Source organism: Sphaerodactylus townsendi, linkage group LG10 (genome assembly GCF_021028975.2).
Source record: "Sphaerodactylus townsendi isolate TG3544 linkage group LG10, MPM_Stown_v2.3, whole genome shotgun sequence".
Classification (NCBI taxonomy): domain Eukaryota; kingdom Metazoa; phylum Chordata; class Lepidosauria; order Squamata; family Sphaerodactylidae; genus Sphaerodactylus; species Sphaerodactylus townsendi.
This window is the reverse complement of record NC_059434.1, coordinates 45,350,312-45,368,897: the sequence shown is the minus strand read 5'-3', so window position 1 is coordinate 45,368,897 and position 18,586 is coordinate 45,350,312. Positions and strand designations below refer to the sequence as shown.

The 18,586-nt window shown below is 38.5% G+C and overlaps 1 protein-coding gene across 2 annotated transcripts in view; it reads left to right on the top strand.

Moving 5' to 3' along the window:
• The window catches only part of TMEM131L (transmembrane 131 like), a 63,680-nt gene that overhangs the window by 38,473 nt on the left and 6,621 nt on the right, over positions 1-18,586 (top strand). For both annotated transcript variants that reach the window (XM_048509125.1, XM_048509124.1), the window contains exons 11-25: positions 1,090-1,198; positions 2,131-2,236; positions 3,467-3,620; positions 4,499-4,669; positions 5,247-5,316; positions 6,312-6,429; positions 7,609-7,747; positions 8,520-8,629; positions 9,006-9,078; positions 10,725-10,867; positions 12,671-12,813; positions 13,477-13,663; positions 14,225-14,410; positions 16,029-16,178; positions 17,606-18,222. In XM_048509125.1, coding sequence (XP_048365082.1) covers positions 1,090-1,198; positions 2,131-2,236; positions 3,467-3,620; positions 4,499-4,669; positions 5,247-5,316; positions 6,312-6,429; positions 7,609-7,747; positions 8,520-8,629; positions 9,006-9,078; positions 10,725-10,867; positions 12,671-12,813; positions 13,477-13,663; positions 14,225-14,410; positions 16,029-16,178; positions 17,606-18,222 — 2,476 coding nt within the window. The remainder of the gene's footprint in view (positions 1-1,089; positions 1,199-2,130; positions 2,237-3,466; positions 3,621-4,498; positions 4,670-5,246; positions 5,317-6,311; positions 6,430-7,608; positions 7,748-8,519; positions 8,630-9,005; positions 9,079-10,724; positions 10,868-12,670; positions 12,814-13,476; positions 13,664-14,224; positions 14,411-16,028; positions 16,179-17,605; positions 18,223-18,586) is intronic.

The window sequence follows — 18,586 nt, the reverse complement described above, 5'->3', positions numbered from 1 at the left end:
TTGTGATGATTATGATCTTTTTAGTTCACATTTTTCTGGAGTTTTGCTTGTTCTGCTTAGTTGTATAACTGGCAGTGGAATGCCATCTCAGGCAGGCCCCTTCCACACATGCAAAATAATGCGTTTTCAAACCACTTTCACAACTGTTTGCAAGTGGATTTTGCTATTCTGCACAGCTTCAAAGAGCACTGAAAGCAGTTTGAAAGTGCATTATTCTGCATGTGCGGAATGAGCCGCAGATTCTAGAGAGTGAGGGAAATAATACTTTCAAATAAATATAATTAGAATAAAAAGTCAATGTTTCTCTTCAACAGCATACATTCTTATAAAGGGAACTTCTAAATACATGAATAGTCTGTCTTTACTGTTTCTCAGACAAATGTGGTGTTTAGGGTCCTTTTCCAGATGGCCTTTCAAACTTTAAAAGTTAGCCAAGGAAACATGCGATCATATTAATAATGATGACATAAAAGTTTTTTTAACCATCTTTAGTTGTAACGTAAAGTGGCGCAGCAAGTTCTGTCCCAGTAATCCAAGATTTCCCAATCAATCTGTTTTTAGCTATGGTGGGTCCTGCAGGAGAGTACTGTTTATAGACATGACTATCTGGGTTAACTGGTAAGGTTAGGGGGACAGTCTTTCAGATATCTTGGACCTACTCTGTTAAGGGTTCTAAAGGTTAATTGTAACATCTTCAATTAAACCCTCAACCAAACTGACAGTTGCTGTAAATGGAATGCCTTTATATAGTCACTGCAGAATGTCCCAGTAAGGACGTTTACTTTTGCATTTTTAACCTGAAGTTTCCTGAAGGACAATGGGTTGCATCCGCAATGGATAAAATAAGGATCCTTTTCATGGTCACTTTTTATGGCTCCAAGGGCAGATGTGTCACATATTGAGGTTATTCTGTGAAGCCCTTAGCGCAATTTTGTGTAGAATTGGTGTACAAGAAACCAAGTAGAATAGCAGGATGTTGATTGTTAAGTAAAGATGGCTTAGTAAAATGTATTTCAGTAAGTTGCAAATTGAATTGTCACAAAGATAAAATTTAAAAAAATTAATTTTGTGCTTTTTATTTTTTGGTAGGATGTAAAGCATTTATCACAAAAAGGAACATTTTCTGTGATGTTTGAGCCAATTGTGCTGCCATCATCAGCCACAAATTTCACAAAAGTTGCTTCCATTGTTTGTAAAGGTATAGTATGTCCCAGTTCTCTTCTATATACACAGCTCCAGAGAGGCTAAGATCTATAGTTTACAAGTATAACAGAATAGTTAAAAACAGTTTACATAAAATCTAACACCAGTGGCATCCAAAGATAATAGTTGGAGATATATGATTTGTGCATTTACAGTATTACAAGCTGAAATACAGTTGCTAAAGTCCACAGTGGATAAGGACCCTTTATCATGACCACTTCTGCATAAATTGACTTTCAGGTTCAGAAATTGTGTGAAGTCTGTGAACAAGCATGTGCAAGAAACCGAACATTGCCTTAAGCTACCACTGATTAAAACTCTTACTTTACCTTAGATGATAAAATATTTAATAAAATATATATTTCATTTTCTGTCCTTAGTGGAAAAATTGAACAGAGGTAAACAAAGTAGTGAACTAACGACCACAAAAACCTACCCTGCTTTTTTTCTCATTGTGAACTTTCTAGGCAAAGACAATATCCAGATACTTGCATCTTGCAAGGACAGTATTCTTTGTAGATTCTTGGATCATATTTCTGAACAAAATTCTTTATAGTCTTCCATAGTACTTTAAAGTACTTTTAAAGCATCAAGTCCTAAGTATGTTGCTGGATTGAAATCCAGCCAAATGCTATAACAATGTTGTGATTTCCAACATTATTCCATTTGAATCTTAGATCTATTTGATTAATGGAGTATCAGTTAGCTATAACTTTTACTTTTGAAAGAATGCTGTGGAAAGTCATTTACTTTACTGAAATAGTTTTTTTCATTAAATAAGTTGATTTTTGATTTTTCTTTTTTCAGTCTTTGGGAAGAAAAATGTGCTAGTCGTTGTCTTTTTTAGCTTTTCCAGTTCTTTTTCCTAGACCTTCACAAGCTTTTCTTTAGAAACTTTGAAATAGGATGCCTTTTTCCTTCATGCAGGTACACTGTGTGCCCATGGAAACAATAATGTTTCAAATGAAAGACTGAATCTGCTAGCTAGTGATACCTTACAGAAACCATGCTGTTCCCAGGCTGCAGTAGAAAGGTAAGTTTTCCATGTAATGTGGACCAGAATACTCAAAAGTATAAAATATATTGAAGCGGTAATACTGAATGAAAGCAGATGGCTATTCTAATATCGAGACTAGGTTGTATTAGAAGAAATCAGAACAGAGATAACGTTCATGTTGACCTTAGAACATAGTATTTTTAGTTGAGACAGTTCATATGTTGGTCTGAAAGTCCCCAAACAATGTAGGTGCATGTTTGGAACAGCCCTAAGCAGTGGTGTAGCGCCAAGGGGGCGGGGGTGCGTGTGACGCACCGGCAATGGGCAGGGGCATGGTAGGGGCGCAGTTTCCCCTCGTTTCGGCCCTGGTTCTGTCTCTGAGAGTGCTATGGTTCCAGTCTATAAACTTGCTGTGTATATTTACACTCTCTCTGCCCTGAATCCATGTATTGTGTTTGTAGTTCATAACAGAATATATTGAAAAGGCAGTGAATGGAAAACTCAAGTGGGAAATCCTTTCTGTAGAAAGTTTGCATAAGACAATAAGCCACACATTTCAGTGGCCATATACACCTAGCATGGTGCGGTGGTTAAACAGGTTAAATTGGTGTGGTGTTGGATTGGGATTTGCCATGGAAACTTGCTGGGTGACCTTGGGCCTGTCATACACTCAACCCCAACCCTGGCAAGTATTTGGATGGGAGACCTCCATGGAATAACAGGGACATGACTCAGACCGGCAATGGAAACCCTTCTGTAAATATCTCTTGCCTTGAAAACCTTATGGGGTTGCCATAAATCAGTTGTGACTTGACAGCAAAATAAGCACATACACATATTTAATACTATCATTATCATCATGGAAAAAACCCCAAATATTTGTGTGTTCATATTTGTTGTAAGAATACTTCTAATTTGTGCCTTGCATAATTTTACATTAGCTAAAGCGGCAGTTTATTAAAATGTACCTATAACGGTGAAGTTTACTAATTGGTGGTGCTCACCCTGTCGAACTCTCATCTCAAGAGTCCTATCAAAATCACTTTCTTATAGCTTCTATCTAGGACAATGAATAACGCTTTATATTAACGCTTTATATATAACGCTTTTAACATTTTTGTTCTTAATATCGTATTTACACATTTGCAGACTGTTTTATAAACCACCACAAAAGTCAAGTCTAAGATGTAAGAGTGGATATAATTAAAATAGATTGAAGCACTTGATAATGGCATCTCACACATATTTTCTAACCTTCATCTGTAGGTATCATGGCACTGATCCATTGATGACAGCATTTCACATAGAACCACATCACAGTATTTCATCGTCTTGGTCTATATGGTTTACAAACAATTTTGATTTGAATATAGTGCTAAACGATGTCTATGTTGCAAGAGAAACGAAGGATATTTTAAAGGTGAGTTCTTGTTTTAGGTTTTTCTGTGCAGTTTTTTTTCTATGAAGGAGCAGAAATGGTTATCACAACCTTCCTCTCTTATACTTCAGGCCATTCAGTTAAAAATCAGCTAAGAAAAGTTAAATTATTTGACTGGTATAAAGTATGGACATTTTAATACACCCACTTACCTGCATATATTGTTTTGACTTTTGCTGGTCATGGGAGACAAAGGAAGCTACTTGAGGTACCAAAACCCCATGTCCTGATCAGACAGCTACTTTGTTCCTGCCTATTGAGTTTTTCCTGGGAATTGCATCTATAACTTCTGTTTTTTTATTGACAAGCAGCTGAGATTGCCAGTACCAAATTCCACATGTGCTAAATCATCACAGAGTCTGATACTTGAAAAATGAGATGTATTTGTGTAGATTTTAAAACTTAGGATCTTATCCAACCCCATCTTTATGTGCAACACTTTGGTGAGAGCACAGTCGTTTTTGCCCTTGAAAAGGTTTCTGATAGGAAAGGAAGAATTGCAGTAGTGCAGTCCTGTGCACTGGGAAACAGTAAGGGCTTGGGAAAAGGTATTGGCGATGTTGTCATATTTTTTTCTTTTTAATTGCCTGTATTTTCTTCTGATAGTTTCTTCTCTACACTTAGGCCCCTTCCGCACACGCAAAATAATGCGTTTTCAAACCACTTTCACAACTATTTGAAAGTGGATTTTGCTATTCCGCACAGCTTCAAAGAGCACTGAAAGCAGTTTGAAAGTGCATTATTCTACATGTGCGGAATGAGCCTAAGATAACATTGTAGCATTTGAAGCAAAACATTTAAAACCAAAGTGAAATATGTGTTTATCTGTAGTCACCTTGATCTGATGTTTTCATCTTTAGGTTCTGAACTTCACTGATCCTTTGACTCTACCTCCAGGCTGTTGGAATGTATTTGCTTTGAAACTCCATGTCAAAGAACCTGTAATAAGTCTACTTACCAGTGTTTTTGTGACTACAAATATTGGAATGGTCTTTGAGATACCACTACAGATTTATTCTAATTTGTCCCGGGTACAGTACTGAACTGTTATGGCTTGTTTACTGTTGTTTCTACGTCTTAATGACTTATTTTTAGTAGTAGTAGCAGAATTTTTTGAAGGTTAGCTATAGAATTGAAGGGTTGGGAAATGGTTTCAGATTTTATGAAGTGATACCTAGACAAGCTCACTGAAACAAATTATCTTCTGTGTACATCTCATTTTATGAGGTTCTTCCATTTGAATGGTTTCAGGAATTGGAGAAGAGAAGCAAAAGGAGCCGTGTTGTGCTCTAGACCATTTTGCACATTGCTGTGTGTGTAGAAAGTTAAAGCTCAGGTGTTTGTAGATAATCATACCACGTGCCTCTTCTTGCAGAAGAAATGGTTTGTTTGGGGTTTTTTTTGCATGTTAAAAGAACCTGTCAGTGCAAAACCACACCTTTCAACATGCAAAATGAGTTTAAATTGATGTTTTCTCTCTGCTTATGTAAAATAATTTTATTTTATTGGGAAAATAGTATGTTTCATAAAGCTGGTTTATATTTCGATTCATTTCTCTTTATTAACATGATATTCTGATTTCTGAATTTTTCAATTAATGTTTTTCAGCTGGAAGATCTTCATTTTGAAGCCATTATACATCATGATATATATTGTTCCTTGAGATTGTCTGAAGCAGGTAAATGTGGTCTCAAAGGAGAATATGCCGTTGCCGTTTTTCCTCCAGAATACAGGGAGTCCGTGTCCTGGAGTTCATGGGCACATGTGAAATTTGGAGAGGGGGACTCAGTGCTGCCACACAATGGCTGCCATAGGCAATTACAACATTCCAGGAGTTCGCATAAAATACTGCCTAGCAAGATTGCTTAGCCCGACATTGGACAGTTTCTGTATATTTGTATCCGTCTGGGATGAGCTTTGTTAGTCAGTAAACTAATAGGGAATGTCTCCTAGCTCCTTGATTTATCTGTTTCAACTCAAAATCCTTTATATTTCCCAGGACTAAGAAATGGGCTCCAAGACTGACATAGCAGGTGCTGTAGTGCGAGTTTTAAATTTTAGCAGCCTTCTTTGCTGAACACTTCATTTCAGATTTTTCTGTTGCAGATCAATTGTTTCTTTGACAGGGACCAGAGAACTGTACGTTATTATATAGTACACTTTCCCCCCACCCTTCCATAAGAACTCACGGCAGTGCACCTGGTCCCCCTTATCCATTTTACCTTCACAGCCATTCTGCTAGGATTGGCTAGGAGAGAGTAGTTGCCTGAAGTCCTCCAGCAAGCTTCATGGCAGATTGAGAATGGAAACCCAGTACTCTCCAGTTCAATATTCTGACCACACCATCACATTGAATCTTGCTGCATTGCTGTGAGTTCTTATGGAAGGGTGGGGGGAACGTGTACTACATAGAATAAGTCAGGGTGCTGGGTTTTCATTAGCGTAAAAAAGGTGATCCAGACAGTGGTGTAACTGTGAGGAAAAAGAGAAACATGGATATATTTTAACAGTTCAAATAGCTAGTGTTATTCATCAGTCAACCTGTTTTGTTGTTGATTTATGTTACATTCTTGAAATCCACTCTAAAATGATATCCAATAGAGAACTTATTTATTAATTTAAATATTCATTTCCCACTTTGATATGTGTAAAATGGAACATTATTTATTTTAGCCAATCTTCTTTGGGAAAAGAGCCTCTCTCTGGACAGTTCTACAGGGAGTGTGGATTCTGATCTTGCTTATGAACTTCATGAAAAATGGCAAAAAATTAAGCACAGTGAAATGTGCAGGTCTGTATAAAGAATGTTTATATTCTTAAATTGATCAACATTGAGCAAGGTTCCTGATTCCTTAACCACAGTGAGGGGGATTAGTTGTGGACTGTGGGATCTTCTGTTTCTTCATCCCAGCCTCTCCTTTATTTGAATTGCCCCTTACTTTCTCCATGGCCCCTCCCGCACACACAAAATAATGCGTTTTCAAACTACTTTCACAACTATTTGCAAGTGGATTTTTCTATTCTGCACAGCTTCAAAGAGCACTGAAAGCAGTTTGAAAGTGCATTATTCTGCATGTGCAGAATGAACCGAAGTTGGTATTTATCGGTTTAACAGTTACATTTCAGCGCTCTGAAACTTTAGTTAGCATTAACCATGAGTGGTATTACCCATGAAACTCCCCAATGTGGTTTGCATTAGCCATAGTAACAGCTAATGCTGATGTAACTAAGAATCTTAGTGCCCGCCTGGAAAACTCTACTGAAGAGAACAGAACTGGGTGGGATCCTGAATCAGCTTCTGGGGTCAGTGGCAGTTAATATTTAAATACTTCACCACTACTCACTGAATATTGCATGGGAAGAGGCTTAAAACATTTGCCCAAGACCGGAAATGCTGGAGAGCACTTGTTGCTCGATATTCTGCTTAGCTTGGGAGGAACTAACTAACGAACGAACTAACTAACTAGCTAGCTAGGGAAGATCTAACTAACTCTTTTTTAAAAAGGGGTTCAACACTTTCTTTAGTATAAAGTCTAGTTCTGTAATTCTATTTACATGTCAGTTTTTTCCCCTAAAAAGATCATTTCCCCTAAAAAGAGCAGCAGTGGCGTAGTGGTTAAGAGCAGGTGCACTCTTATCTGGAGGAACGGGGTTTGATTCCCAGCTCTGCCGCTTGAGTTGTGGAGGCTTATCTGGGGAATTCAGATTAGCCTGTGCACTCCCACACACGCCAGCTGGGTGACCTTGGGCTAGTCACAGCTTCTCGGAGCTCTCTCAGCCCCACCTACCTCACAGGGTGTTTGTTGTGGGGGGGGGGGGAAGGGCAAGGAGATTGTAAGCCCCTTTGAGTCTCCTGCAAGAGAGAAAGGGGGGATATAAATCCAAACTCTTCTTCTTCTTCTTCATCTGCTAAGGCAGTAAGAGTGACAGGTCTTTTATTTTTAAAAGATGTTTGTTGTCAATTCAACAGGAGAAAGTTTGGGGAATTTATTCGTATTGCTCATCCAAAGAGTCCTGAAGAGGAATCATTTGCATTCTCGCTGCCCCACTTGGTTACAGAGTTTGACCATACTCTGAATTTCAGTGCAGCTGCACCAATGAATAGCATGGTGAGACTCTTTTAGATATTTTTAAAAATAAAGTTCTTGTCAAAAGTACCGGTGATGGCTTATGTTTTTTTATTGATTTTAAAAGGGAAAGTTATTACTCTTTATGAGATGTTTCACGAAGCCTAAAAATGGTAGACAGGGTCTTAAGGTAAAATTGAAAGTCACGTGAAAGTCACGTGAAAGTCACGTGAAAAAGCAGTCTTGTGTATGCTAAGCAGATCTGAGTGCTCAGTGCCTGGGAACCCCCCATATGCCATTTCGAGTAGATGCATGATGAAATATAAAAGCAATCATTGGTTAAAAAAAATATATTTTTTAGCTGAACTTGTTAATCTAATGCATTTAGAATTTTTCTTCCTACTTTTGTCATAATCAAATTAGAATTATTTTTAGACACATTATTTCCATTGATGAAACAGATGAAATTGTTGGTCTCTTCTAATGTTTTAATGTCAGTTCTTTTATCTGTGGATGTAAAATCATTCCGGAACTGCATGTGAAGCGTGTTTATTTGCATTATAGTCAACACAAATGCATTCACTTAAAAATAGAAGAAAAAATATTTCTCTTATTCTGTTTTAGGATGTTTTCTTTTGAACCAGTGACGTATTTAATTTTGCAATTGCTAGTACTTCAAAAACTTAAATGGCGCAAACCTATTTCAAAAGACATTTTAAAAATATCTAGAACCTCAAAATGTACTATTTTTTCTTAACTTGAATTTTAACACAATTATAAAGTACTAACCTTAATGTTTTTAAAAATCATTTAGGTAAAATATTTCACACTAAGAAATCCTTCATCGTTCCCAGTTACATTACAACTGCTGCCTTTGTCATATTATCCTGATCCTAAAGCTTCGTTGAGTTTTCTAAGCAAATGGTAATAAATATTTAAGAATATTACTTTCAATTTCTTTTTATTGTCTGCTTGTCATTATTGCGCTCAAAAATGCATTTAATGTTAAGGAAATGCCCAAACTGTAGCTTTGGCCACTTCTCAGCATTAATGTCTCCATTTTTAATTGAGAGCATATGATTATCTTGTGTGTGTATAGTGTATTGGTTGAAATCGTATAGTACTCATTAAAAAATTCTTTCACAATGAAACCATAGAAGTAGAATTAGCTGCAAACCAACATTATTTGCAAAATGCAGACTTTTCCTCTAATGTTTACAGCTTATTGTTAAAGTCCTTCGGGGATCGGGCGGTATATAAAAAGTCTTATTCATACCTGTTTTTATCTTGATTTATGTAGGTTTGGTGCAAATGTACAGTCACTTAATTTCACAACCACTGAATTCAGATTGACAGAAGAGCCTGCTCCCAGGGTACCTATTCTACATTTTTCTGTCAGAATGGAATCTCTATGCCTGCCTGCAATAAATTTTTCAAAAATCTTAGTCAACTTTCTTTCCTTGGATTTCACATTTTTGTGCATGGAAAATGGCAGTTATTGTGGAACATATAATTTGCATTTACCTTAATGAATGTCAGTTTTGAACTCTTTGGATTGATAAAATTCACCATGAAACTTTTCTGATTTTTCTCAAAAAGTTGAATGGGACATTATTCCATCTCTGATCGCTGGAAACCTCATCTCATAAGAGCTGAATGAAGCTATCTGCTTCACTATGCTTTACATGCCATGGGTCCATTGGCTGTACCAGAATGGCTGCAGTGTCCTGACAAACATGCTTTCCCCCCTCAATGCATAGGAAGAGAAATAAGGCCGAATACAGAGAAGTGATCTTGCCCAAAATGTGGTCTTCAACAGGTCCCTGGCCTCCATACTAATCTCTGAACCAAGTGCTTTGACCCAGAGAGATTCATCTGACTATCCCAAATTGTCTCTGAAAAGAGATAATGTGTTTCCTGATAACATATTTTAATTTCTTTGGTGAAGAAACCATCTTCCTAACTAGATATTTCTACTGATACAATGGAAAAACAAAGAATATTTTTAGTTTAAAGAAAAAATTAGTCCTGTTATACACAGTTCATGATGAACAGTGAAGCATGTTCCAAGCCAGATGGCTTGGGTGTAGAAAGAAGAAAACGTTTTTTCTAAGACAGTTTTAGTAGTTTGAGAATCAGGTCAGGATTCATAGTATGAATGTGTAGGCAGAAGGTGATTGTATGTACTGATTATCTAAGTTTGAGAGATGCATACAGTTGGTATGCAAGGGGTTTTGACGGGAAGGGGAGTGCTAAAAGCTTAGCTTAATATGCAATGACAAACAGCCCTTTGCACAAGGATTTTTAGTTAGCTCCATAGCCAGTAAGGCATGGCAGTTAACTTTACAAAGAGGGACAGTGCAATAACTATTGGCAGTTTCATGGGGATAAACATTTAGCCATTCATGCTCAAAGTTAAAAAAAAAAGATTCTTAGTTCTGTGGAAATGGCAACTTGTGGTGGCTTGTGAAGACACTCTTTAACAGTAGAAAAGCCACATATGATTATCAAGATATAGTTTGATAATCCTTGAGCTAAGGGAAGGACTAAAAGCTAAATACTAGTACTTGGGTTGCATGTCATAACAAAAAATTTAGGCCTCTGCTGCAGAATTGTTTGATTGCATTGGCAACATTGGCCAGTCAAAAGCACTGAGGACTGACAAAAGTATTTAAGCTTCTGTCTGTGGTAGCTTTGACAATGAGAACTCATATTTAACCTACAAACATGCTTAGAAATTATTCTCAAAGAATAAATGAAAATGTTCTAGCTATTACAAGAATGAAATGAAACAGGAGTTCCAGAGTCTGCCAAAAAGATGCCTCCCCACAATAAAAATAATATGTATTGTCATTGTTGGCCCAAAAAAAGAATTAAATGTGTTGCATTATATTACCAAGATAGAGAGCTGATGGAATTGATGTACATGTACTTTATCAATCGAAGCATAGTAAGAGATCCTGTGATGTCAGTAGGTGAACTTCATAATTTGGTTATGTTATTTCATTTTATTTTACAGGATGAACTGCAAAAAGAACATGATTATAGTAGATCCAGTTTTGAAAAGCTACATTTAAAATTGCAGCCTTTGGAAATGAGAAGAATTGGTGTTGTCTTTACACCTACTGATTATAGAAGAGTAACTTCTCTCATACTTGTCAGGTAGGACTATTCTTGAACTTTCCAGGATAAGAAAGCATTTATTTAAAACTATGATCTAATTCTAATATATATTTCAAATTTTCATCCAAATACTTAATGCTCAGTTCTGAAACCTTCAAAATATGATCTGTACTTTCCATTTAAAGAAATATTGTTTTGAAATATGGTTTGCTATATATGTTCAAAAGAACACATGATATGTCAAATGAGAAGTGGTAGTTTCTTAATATGAGAAATGTAGCTAGAGAAGTATGAACATTTAGGAAGTTATTGAGAATTTGCCATAGTGGTAGAATGGAGGTAAAATGAAGTAGTAGTTGTTTAGTAAAATATATTTCTGAATATTTTAAGAAGAAATGTTGAAACACATATTTCTTTTCAGCTTAACTGTGTTTAAAATATATGTATCCTGCAGTTAGCTGACTGAACCTATTTGAGAAAACATATGTTTAAAAGCAATCTGAAAGCATGTAGTGTTTCATATGCTTTCCTGGCCAGAAAGGGGTTGCATAGTGTTACTTAAACAGAACAGTCTATTTTAAAAACAAATGTTCTAATAATCTTATCACTTCCAATTTTTCTGCGTTCTAAGTCCAAATTAACTGATACCCTGTTGCCCGTGCTAATAATTATGTCAGTCACTTTTTAGGGTTTCTCTCTTGCCTTTTCCTTCCTGTAAGTATCATGGAAAGAAACAGCATAATATGGATCATAATAAACTTCATTATATGATGCTACTGGTGTCCTTAAAAATTCATAATAGACCGTCAATTCAATTCAATTAACCTTTATTGGCATAATAACACAATAGCAGCATACAATCAACCCCTTTATGCACATTTGTCGATGACAAAACATAAACATTTTGCTACCGGCTCCAGAATCTCCTTACAATCACCGTTCAAAAGGAATATAATTTTTTGGTTATCAGCACGCTCTTCAAGACCCACCAGTAAGGGTTCTAAATATTTGCTCTTAGGCCTGATGTAAAGGGGGCAATACAGCAGGAAGAACCGACTCTTCACCCCCAGTTCCACAGGAACAGGTTTTTTCATGATGGGGAATTCCCAAGCCCCTCCCCTGTCAAAGAGCAGAGGGTAACACATTACATCTGGCCAGGGTCAAGGCTCTGCGCAATCTGGCCTCAATTAAAATGTGGAGATAGCTAGCAACAGTTAAGTTGGTAAAGGAAATTCCCAAATAGAGGGGAGAACAGCTTCCTCCAACGAGAAAAGGAATTATTGGTAAAGTCTTTTTTTGATGGCGAGATAAATTTCTTGTTTCGATAACATGGCTCATAGTAGACAGTAAAAAGTGTAATATCAGGATATGCACTTCATATCAATGTAGAGAAGAGCCAGGGAATTAAATTTTCATTGGGTGACCCAGGAAGTTATTGCTTTAGTCTTGGTATCTCCAACTAGAGGCTGCAGGCCAGATCTATGAAGAAGTCCTCACTTCACCCCCTCCACCATTTAACCAAACCAGAGGCCTTGCAAATGAGTAGCAGCTGTGACCATGGGAATTGTTAGTGTTCTGTTTGAAGAGTGTGTGGATGTAGAAGTCTGGTTTTGATCCAAGACTTTCTCCAAAGTAGCATTTCCATAGAGTTTTTAACCAGGGACCTAGTCCAAAAGCTGATCTGTCTGCAGAGTTTGGCTAAAGGTAATCAACACATATAAGATTAGCCTTGGTCTTTTTTTGTGTGGTAGAAGAGAGAACACAAGGACTGGGGAACAGCACCTAGTTAGTAGCTCAAAAGCCCTTATTGTTTTTTAACTGTTTTATGTTTATGAATTGCAGGAATAATTTGACTGTTCTGGATGTGGTCTATGTAGAAGGCATTGGAGCCAGAGAACTACTGAAAGTAGGAGGAAGGTCGCCAGGGGCAGGAGGCTCTCTTAGATTCAAGGTTCCGGAATCAACCCTCTTGGACTGCAGGAGACGTGAGTGGACAACCAAGCTCAGTCCCTTTTTCATAAAATGACGCACACATAAACAGATAGAAGAAAAAATGATGAGATGCTCAATGATGATTTGGCAACAGTGATGGATAAGCCTTGAGTTTGTGTATACCTCCCCCTCTCCTCTCTGCAGTTCCTCACCTTCTTAAGGGAGCATGCTTTGCCATTACATCTGAATGCACACATTTGCATTCCAAAACAGAACTGCAGATTATGATTTGTGTGGAAGAAAGGAAGCAGTTGGGTCAAGCTAAGGGAAGGAAGCTCATTGGGTTGATGTTGTGACTGAAGAGCAGTAGTAGGTAATCACATGGGTATAGTAAAGCATGCAAATGTATTTGTTTTTATCATACATAATTATGATATCGAAGTAAAACACACTTAATGATCTTCCATACAGAGGTTTTTTTTCAGGTTCATGTGTTTCCTACATTCGTGGCTGCAAAATATATTTACAGTGATGTTGCATGTTACCTCAGTTGCGTGATACAGGCTTTAATTTATTGCCACAGAGGAAAAATGTTGCATGTCAATATGACAGTCACACATCAAGATGGCTATCAGTAACAATTGTAAAAGTAACTCCTCCACAGTTGCTGCGGATCTGCTATAAAACGAACTAATTGTCCATTTTGTTTTCTTCAGAACTGAAAGACAGCAAACAAATTCTCTCCATCACGAAGAGCTTTAAAGTTGAGAATGTTGGTTATCTTCCTATCACTATAACATCTATGATGATTAACGGGTACAGTTGCCAAGGATATGGGTTTGAAGTACTAGACTGCCGGAATTTTTATCTAGCACAAAACTCTTCACGAGAGATCAGCATTGTGTAAGCATTTCCTTATTAATTTTAAAATAACACTTTTGGATTGTAGGAAAGCTGCGGTGTGTCTGCTTTCACTTTTTCAAGAAGTTCTTAAAATCCTACAAAATTTCACATTATTCCAGTGAAGACACTTTATGATCCTTAACAGAATCATTTCTTATGAGATCTGCCCTGTTGTACTTAGCAACATCTTTTACCAGTAGTGAGAGAATTGCTTGTATCCTCTTGGGTGACTCGGCAAATTTATGCTTAAGTTTTCATAACAAAAGGTTTTGCATGTGGAGCAGCTCAAAGCCTTGTTCGTTGAAGACAGTGGCTTTTATGGAAACTGAATGCTTACCCCAAAGCCCTGGTGCAGCCGCAATTCAGTAGCTGTATGAACAGGTGATACCCTTTTTGAAAGAGTTTCAGTAGCTCTTACATATTCTCATGCTTCATTCTGTGTGCTTTCCTAACAGAAAGCAGGAAAGTAATCCACAAGTAGTATACTGAAAAATAACAAAAAGAATTGCTAAAATGGCTCTTGTTGCTTGCATTAGCTGTATATATTCTTTTCTGGTACAGGTTTACTCCAGATTTTACTTCTTCCTGGGTTATTCGTGAGCTGACTCTTGTGACTTCTGGCGGTGTAGAATTCCACTTTACGCTCAATGTGACCCTTCCTCACCATCTCTTACCTCTGTGTGCAGATGTAGTGCCTGGACCCAGCTGGGAAGAATCCTTTTGGAGGTTTACAGTGCTCTTTGTCAGGTAAATCATTTAGGTCAGATGGATGCCAGATGAAAATAGCAAAGAAATATATTCACCAGCAATGTCAGAATAATTTTCCAATTACAGTTAATGATTTTTATAACCTTTCTCATGAAAGAAGTTTCTGGATCCTTTCTGTGCCTGTTGAATTTAGTATATATGATAACAGTGCTCCCTAAGGTAGTTGCTATAATGGGGAAAACACACAGCCCAATCCAGAGCTCCTGGGGGCCACCACCTCACTGCCTCCAGAGTGCTTTCTGGCAGTGGGGGGAGATAGAAATAGCCAAATCCCGCACCCTCCACCAGAAAGCCCTTGATAATACTTAAAGGACTTTCATCACCCAAAAGGACCCAGACTGTGGTACAACAACCCAGGTAGAAGCTGACTAAAACCCTTTCCGCACGAGCCAAAAGCGGCAGCATCGGGCTGGTAAAACACTGTTTTGGCAGGGACCGTTCGCACAGCCACCGCTGCCAAATTGCTGCAGCGGCACTCGGTTCCCGCCAAAATGGTGTTTTCGAACCTTGCTCAGGGAGCGAGGTATTTTGCAAATGCCGGCTTCCATTCGGTGCCATGCGAACGGCATCGGGTAGAAGCCGGCTTTTCTCCCCCGGCCCTCCCAAAAGCTGCTTACCATCGGTCGCCTTCTGTCGTGTTGTGCAGGCCAGGAGACACGCCCCACTGGCCTCATTCTCCAGGGTCATCGTTCTGGCCAGGGGGGGCGTGTCCCCTGGCCTCCACAATGCGACAGAAGACGATGGGAGGTAAGCAGCATTTGGGAGTGGCGCAGCCTGTGCAAACGATCCCGCGGGAGTGCGTTGGCATAAACTATGCCGACACACACCCCTCAGCGCCCATGCGGAAAGGGCCAAACATTGGCTCCACCTCAGGGCCCCCCCCCCCCCCCCGGCCATGGCATCGTCCGACTGGAGTGCCTGCACAGCTCCACGACACCTTGGACTTCTGGCTTTTGCTTCTGCAGAGCTGAGGCGGCTGGCCACCAGCACCTTTGTCTTCTCTGCTAGACCGGGTCCTCCTTGTGCCAGCAGAGAAGGCAGATGCGTTGGCACAACCCCATGCTGCTTCCACAAGGATTCATCCACTTCCCCTGATTGGACTAACAGTTTTTTAGTTTTCGGAGGAAGTGGCAGAAATCTTTACCAATTGTTTTCTTACTGTGTAATGGAAAAAAACTGCCTTTGAAACAACTGTTGATCTTTTGAAATCCTCTAAACAACCCACTTCTGGTCACTTCTGTAGGTCCCTAGAATGTAGGAAATGACTTCATAGCAGAAAAGAGAATATATAATGGGGAGAGGAAGGAGCCAGGGCTAGTGTGGCTAGGATAAGAATGAAGATGTTTGAAGAAGGACATTTGGCCAGACTCTAGCTGAGGTGAGACTTAGATTCATATGTTTCCATGGAGACTCCCCAACTCCATTGTTCACTGTGAACACATTAAAAGAGATATGATTTGGATATATTTGCGGCAAATTCCTATATATAAGGCGCAAATATACATCTTTTTCTATATTCTATATCCAAGCACAATGCACAGTTTTTGTTGATTTGCCCATTTCCGCTTGTCTTTTGTAATCATATTTTCTCTTGCAGTCTATCTTTGCTGGGTGTGATTCTAATAGCTTTCCAGCAAGCCCAGTACATTCTGACAGAATTCATAAAGTCAAGACAGAGGCCAAACCCCAGTTCCTCTCCACTGCAAAACAGCAGTTCTGTGGACATCATCACTTCTGAATCTTACAAGTAATTAATATTTTCTTTCTGTTCAAGATGTGATGGGGAGACTCTTTAAATGTTGCACTGACTAAGCAACTGCATAGACATGTGACTGCTAATAATTTAATCTATTGGGAATGGTGTGGTTGGGGAGGAAAAATACAGAGAACCTGGCTATAGATCAGTGGTGGCGAACCTTTGGCACTCCAGATGTTGTGGACTACAATTCCCATCAGCCCCTGCCAGAATGGCCAATTGCCATGCTGGCAGGGGCTGATGGGAATTGTAGTCCATAACATCTGGAGTGCCAAAGGTTCACCACCACGGCTATAGATGCTATCGTGAATGCTTTGGGTGATGTCAGTGTCTGCGTCCACATGGTTAGCAACTTGTCATTGACAAATCTTTCTAACGTTGAGAGCCACTGGGTACAGTGTGAACAGAAGGATTGTCATCTGAAGGCTCAGTACAATACAAAATCTTGTGATCGCTCCTTGTGAAAAAATGAACATGTGAATTCACACTTAATTACATTTTTATTTATTTAAAATGTATCCCATCTATCTTGTGCTGCATGCACATCTGGGATGAGGGAGCATGGCTTCCAGCTAAAACAATTTTCAAAAATATAACATGTTTCAAAAATAACAGATGCCCTTAAAAGCAAGCAAAAAAGCCAGTAGTAATCAGCATAATAAAATACAGTGTAATATAGGACTGAAACAAAAAGAATATGAGTATGATAACATGCATTAATATGTGCTTATAGATGAACAGCTCCAGGTTCAATCCAAAGTAGTATCTGTAGAAGGAAAGTAAGCACTAGTGCTGTTCCACAAATACTTCACAAGAATTTATGCAAGAGCTCATGCACTTTTGCTTATGAAAGTGGAAAAATATCCTGGAAGCAGAAGAATATCTTCATTCAGCATAAGAATGCTGAATGAATGAATGATACACCATGAATGATACACCTCCCCATTCTGGCTTTCTGATGTGGTGGACTAGCAAGGGAAATATAAAGATCTTGAACGTTGTGAGATGGAAGGAGAAATGGAAAGTTCAGGAATGTTCGTTTTGTTTCAAAAGCCTTCACTTGAAGGCCATCCCCTCTCTAGGGAGCCAGGAACAGTTTCTAGTGCTGCCATGAACTGTCTTATCTTCTAAGGCAGGGAGATTTAAAGCTTGTTTCTGCACAAATAGCACTGTAGAAAACCAAGAAGAACAAAGTGCTTGCATTTTCTGATTCTCTTGGGTGCTATTGTGTCTGAACTGAGTGTATTGGTCAAAGTCTGTAACCTTTTTGTGAGGTCTTTTTTTTAAATGAAAAGTCTCAAAGAGTATTGAAGTTAAGGTCAAGATAAAAACCCAGGGTGTAATATTGTCTCTGTTTTTATGGTTTAGAAAATTTATGGACACAATAAATAAATCTGTTAACTTCACTTCACATCCAGGAGTAGCTGCAAAACCTTTACAGATACTTATGGCTCATCTGATAAAGGTAAAGGAAAAGGGTCCCTTTCTGTGGGTGCTGCAACCAGCCGAAGCCAGAATGCTGCCAAGAGGAGTCCAGCAACGTATAGCCATTCTCAGAAGAAACACAAGTGCTCTGTATACTATGGTAAACAAAAATCAAACACAGCCATTAGCAGCACCACTTTAACTACTGATGACAAGCAGAACCAGTCTGTTGAAAATCAGATTTCTGCACCAAAGGAGGACATTTGCACTGTTAGCGAGAGCTGGTTGAATCTGAAATATGCAAGTAGCATAAATGTAAACATGCAAAAGAATTTGATGCTCCCAGGGAATTTGCTAGACAAAGAAGAAAGTGCATTGAAGAATGCAACACTTCCGAAAAACACTTCTTCAGAATGCAGTTTGAAGGAGGGTCTTCGAACAAGTATGTTTCCTAAGGAAACGAACCTTAAGACTTCAGATAGCATAGTAGAGCTCAGAGAATCTGAGCTGTGTCCTTTGAAGTCATCGAAGAAGCTATCTGAAAATCACTTTTCAAGACATTCACCTCAGCAACAATCAGAATTCCAGGAATTTTCCAGGAAACATAATGGTAATTATTTTTTAAAACATGCAGAGAGTATTTTGAATGGTCTCAACTGAAATGTGTGTGCCAGTGTTTAGGTTAAGTATAGGTAGAAGGTAGGTGATAATCAAGCACTGGCAAATATCTGGGGGCCACCTGATGATGACCGCTCCTGTAAAGAGTGATGGGCTAATCAGAAGTTGGTTGAGCCATCAAGGCATGTCTTGGGTACTTAAGCAAGATAGGTGTCCTAGGGTCTCCTTACTAGGCTCTTTGGGCATCCCTTTAGAAAAGGAGCAATTTACTTTTCAGTAATAATATCTATTAAATATAATCATTAACTCTGCTACCTCTTAATCAGTAAATCCAGTAAAAAAGCTTTAGTTGATGA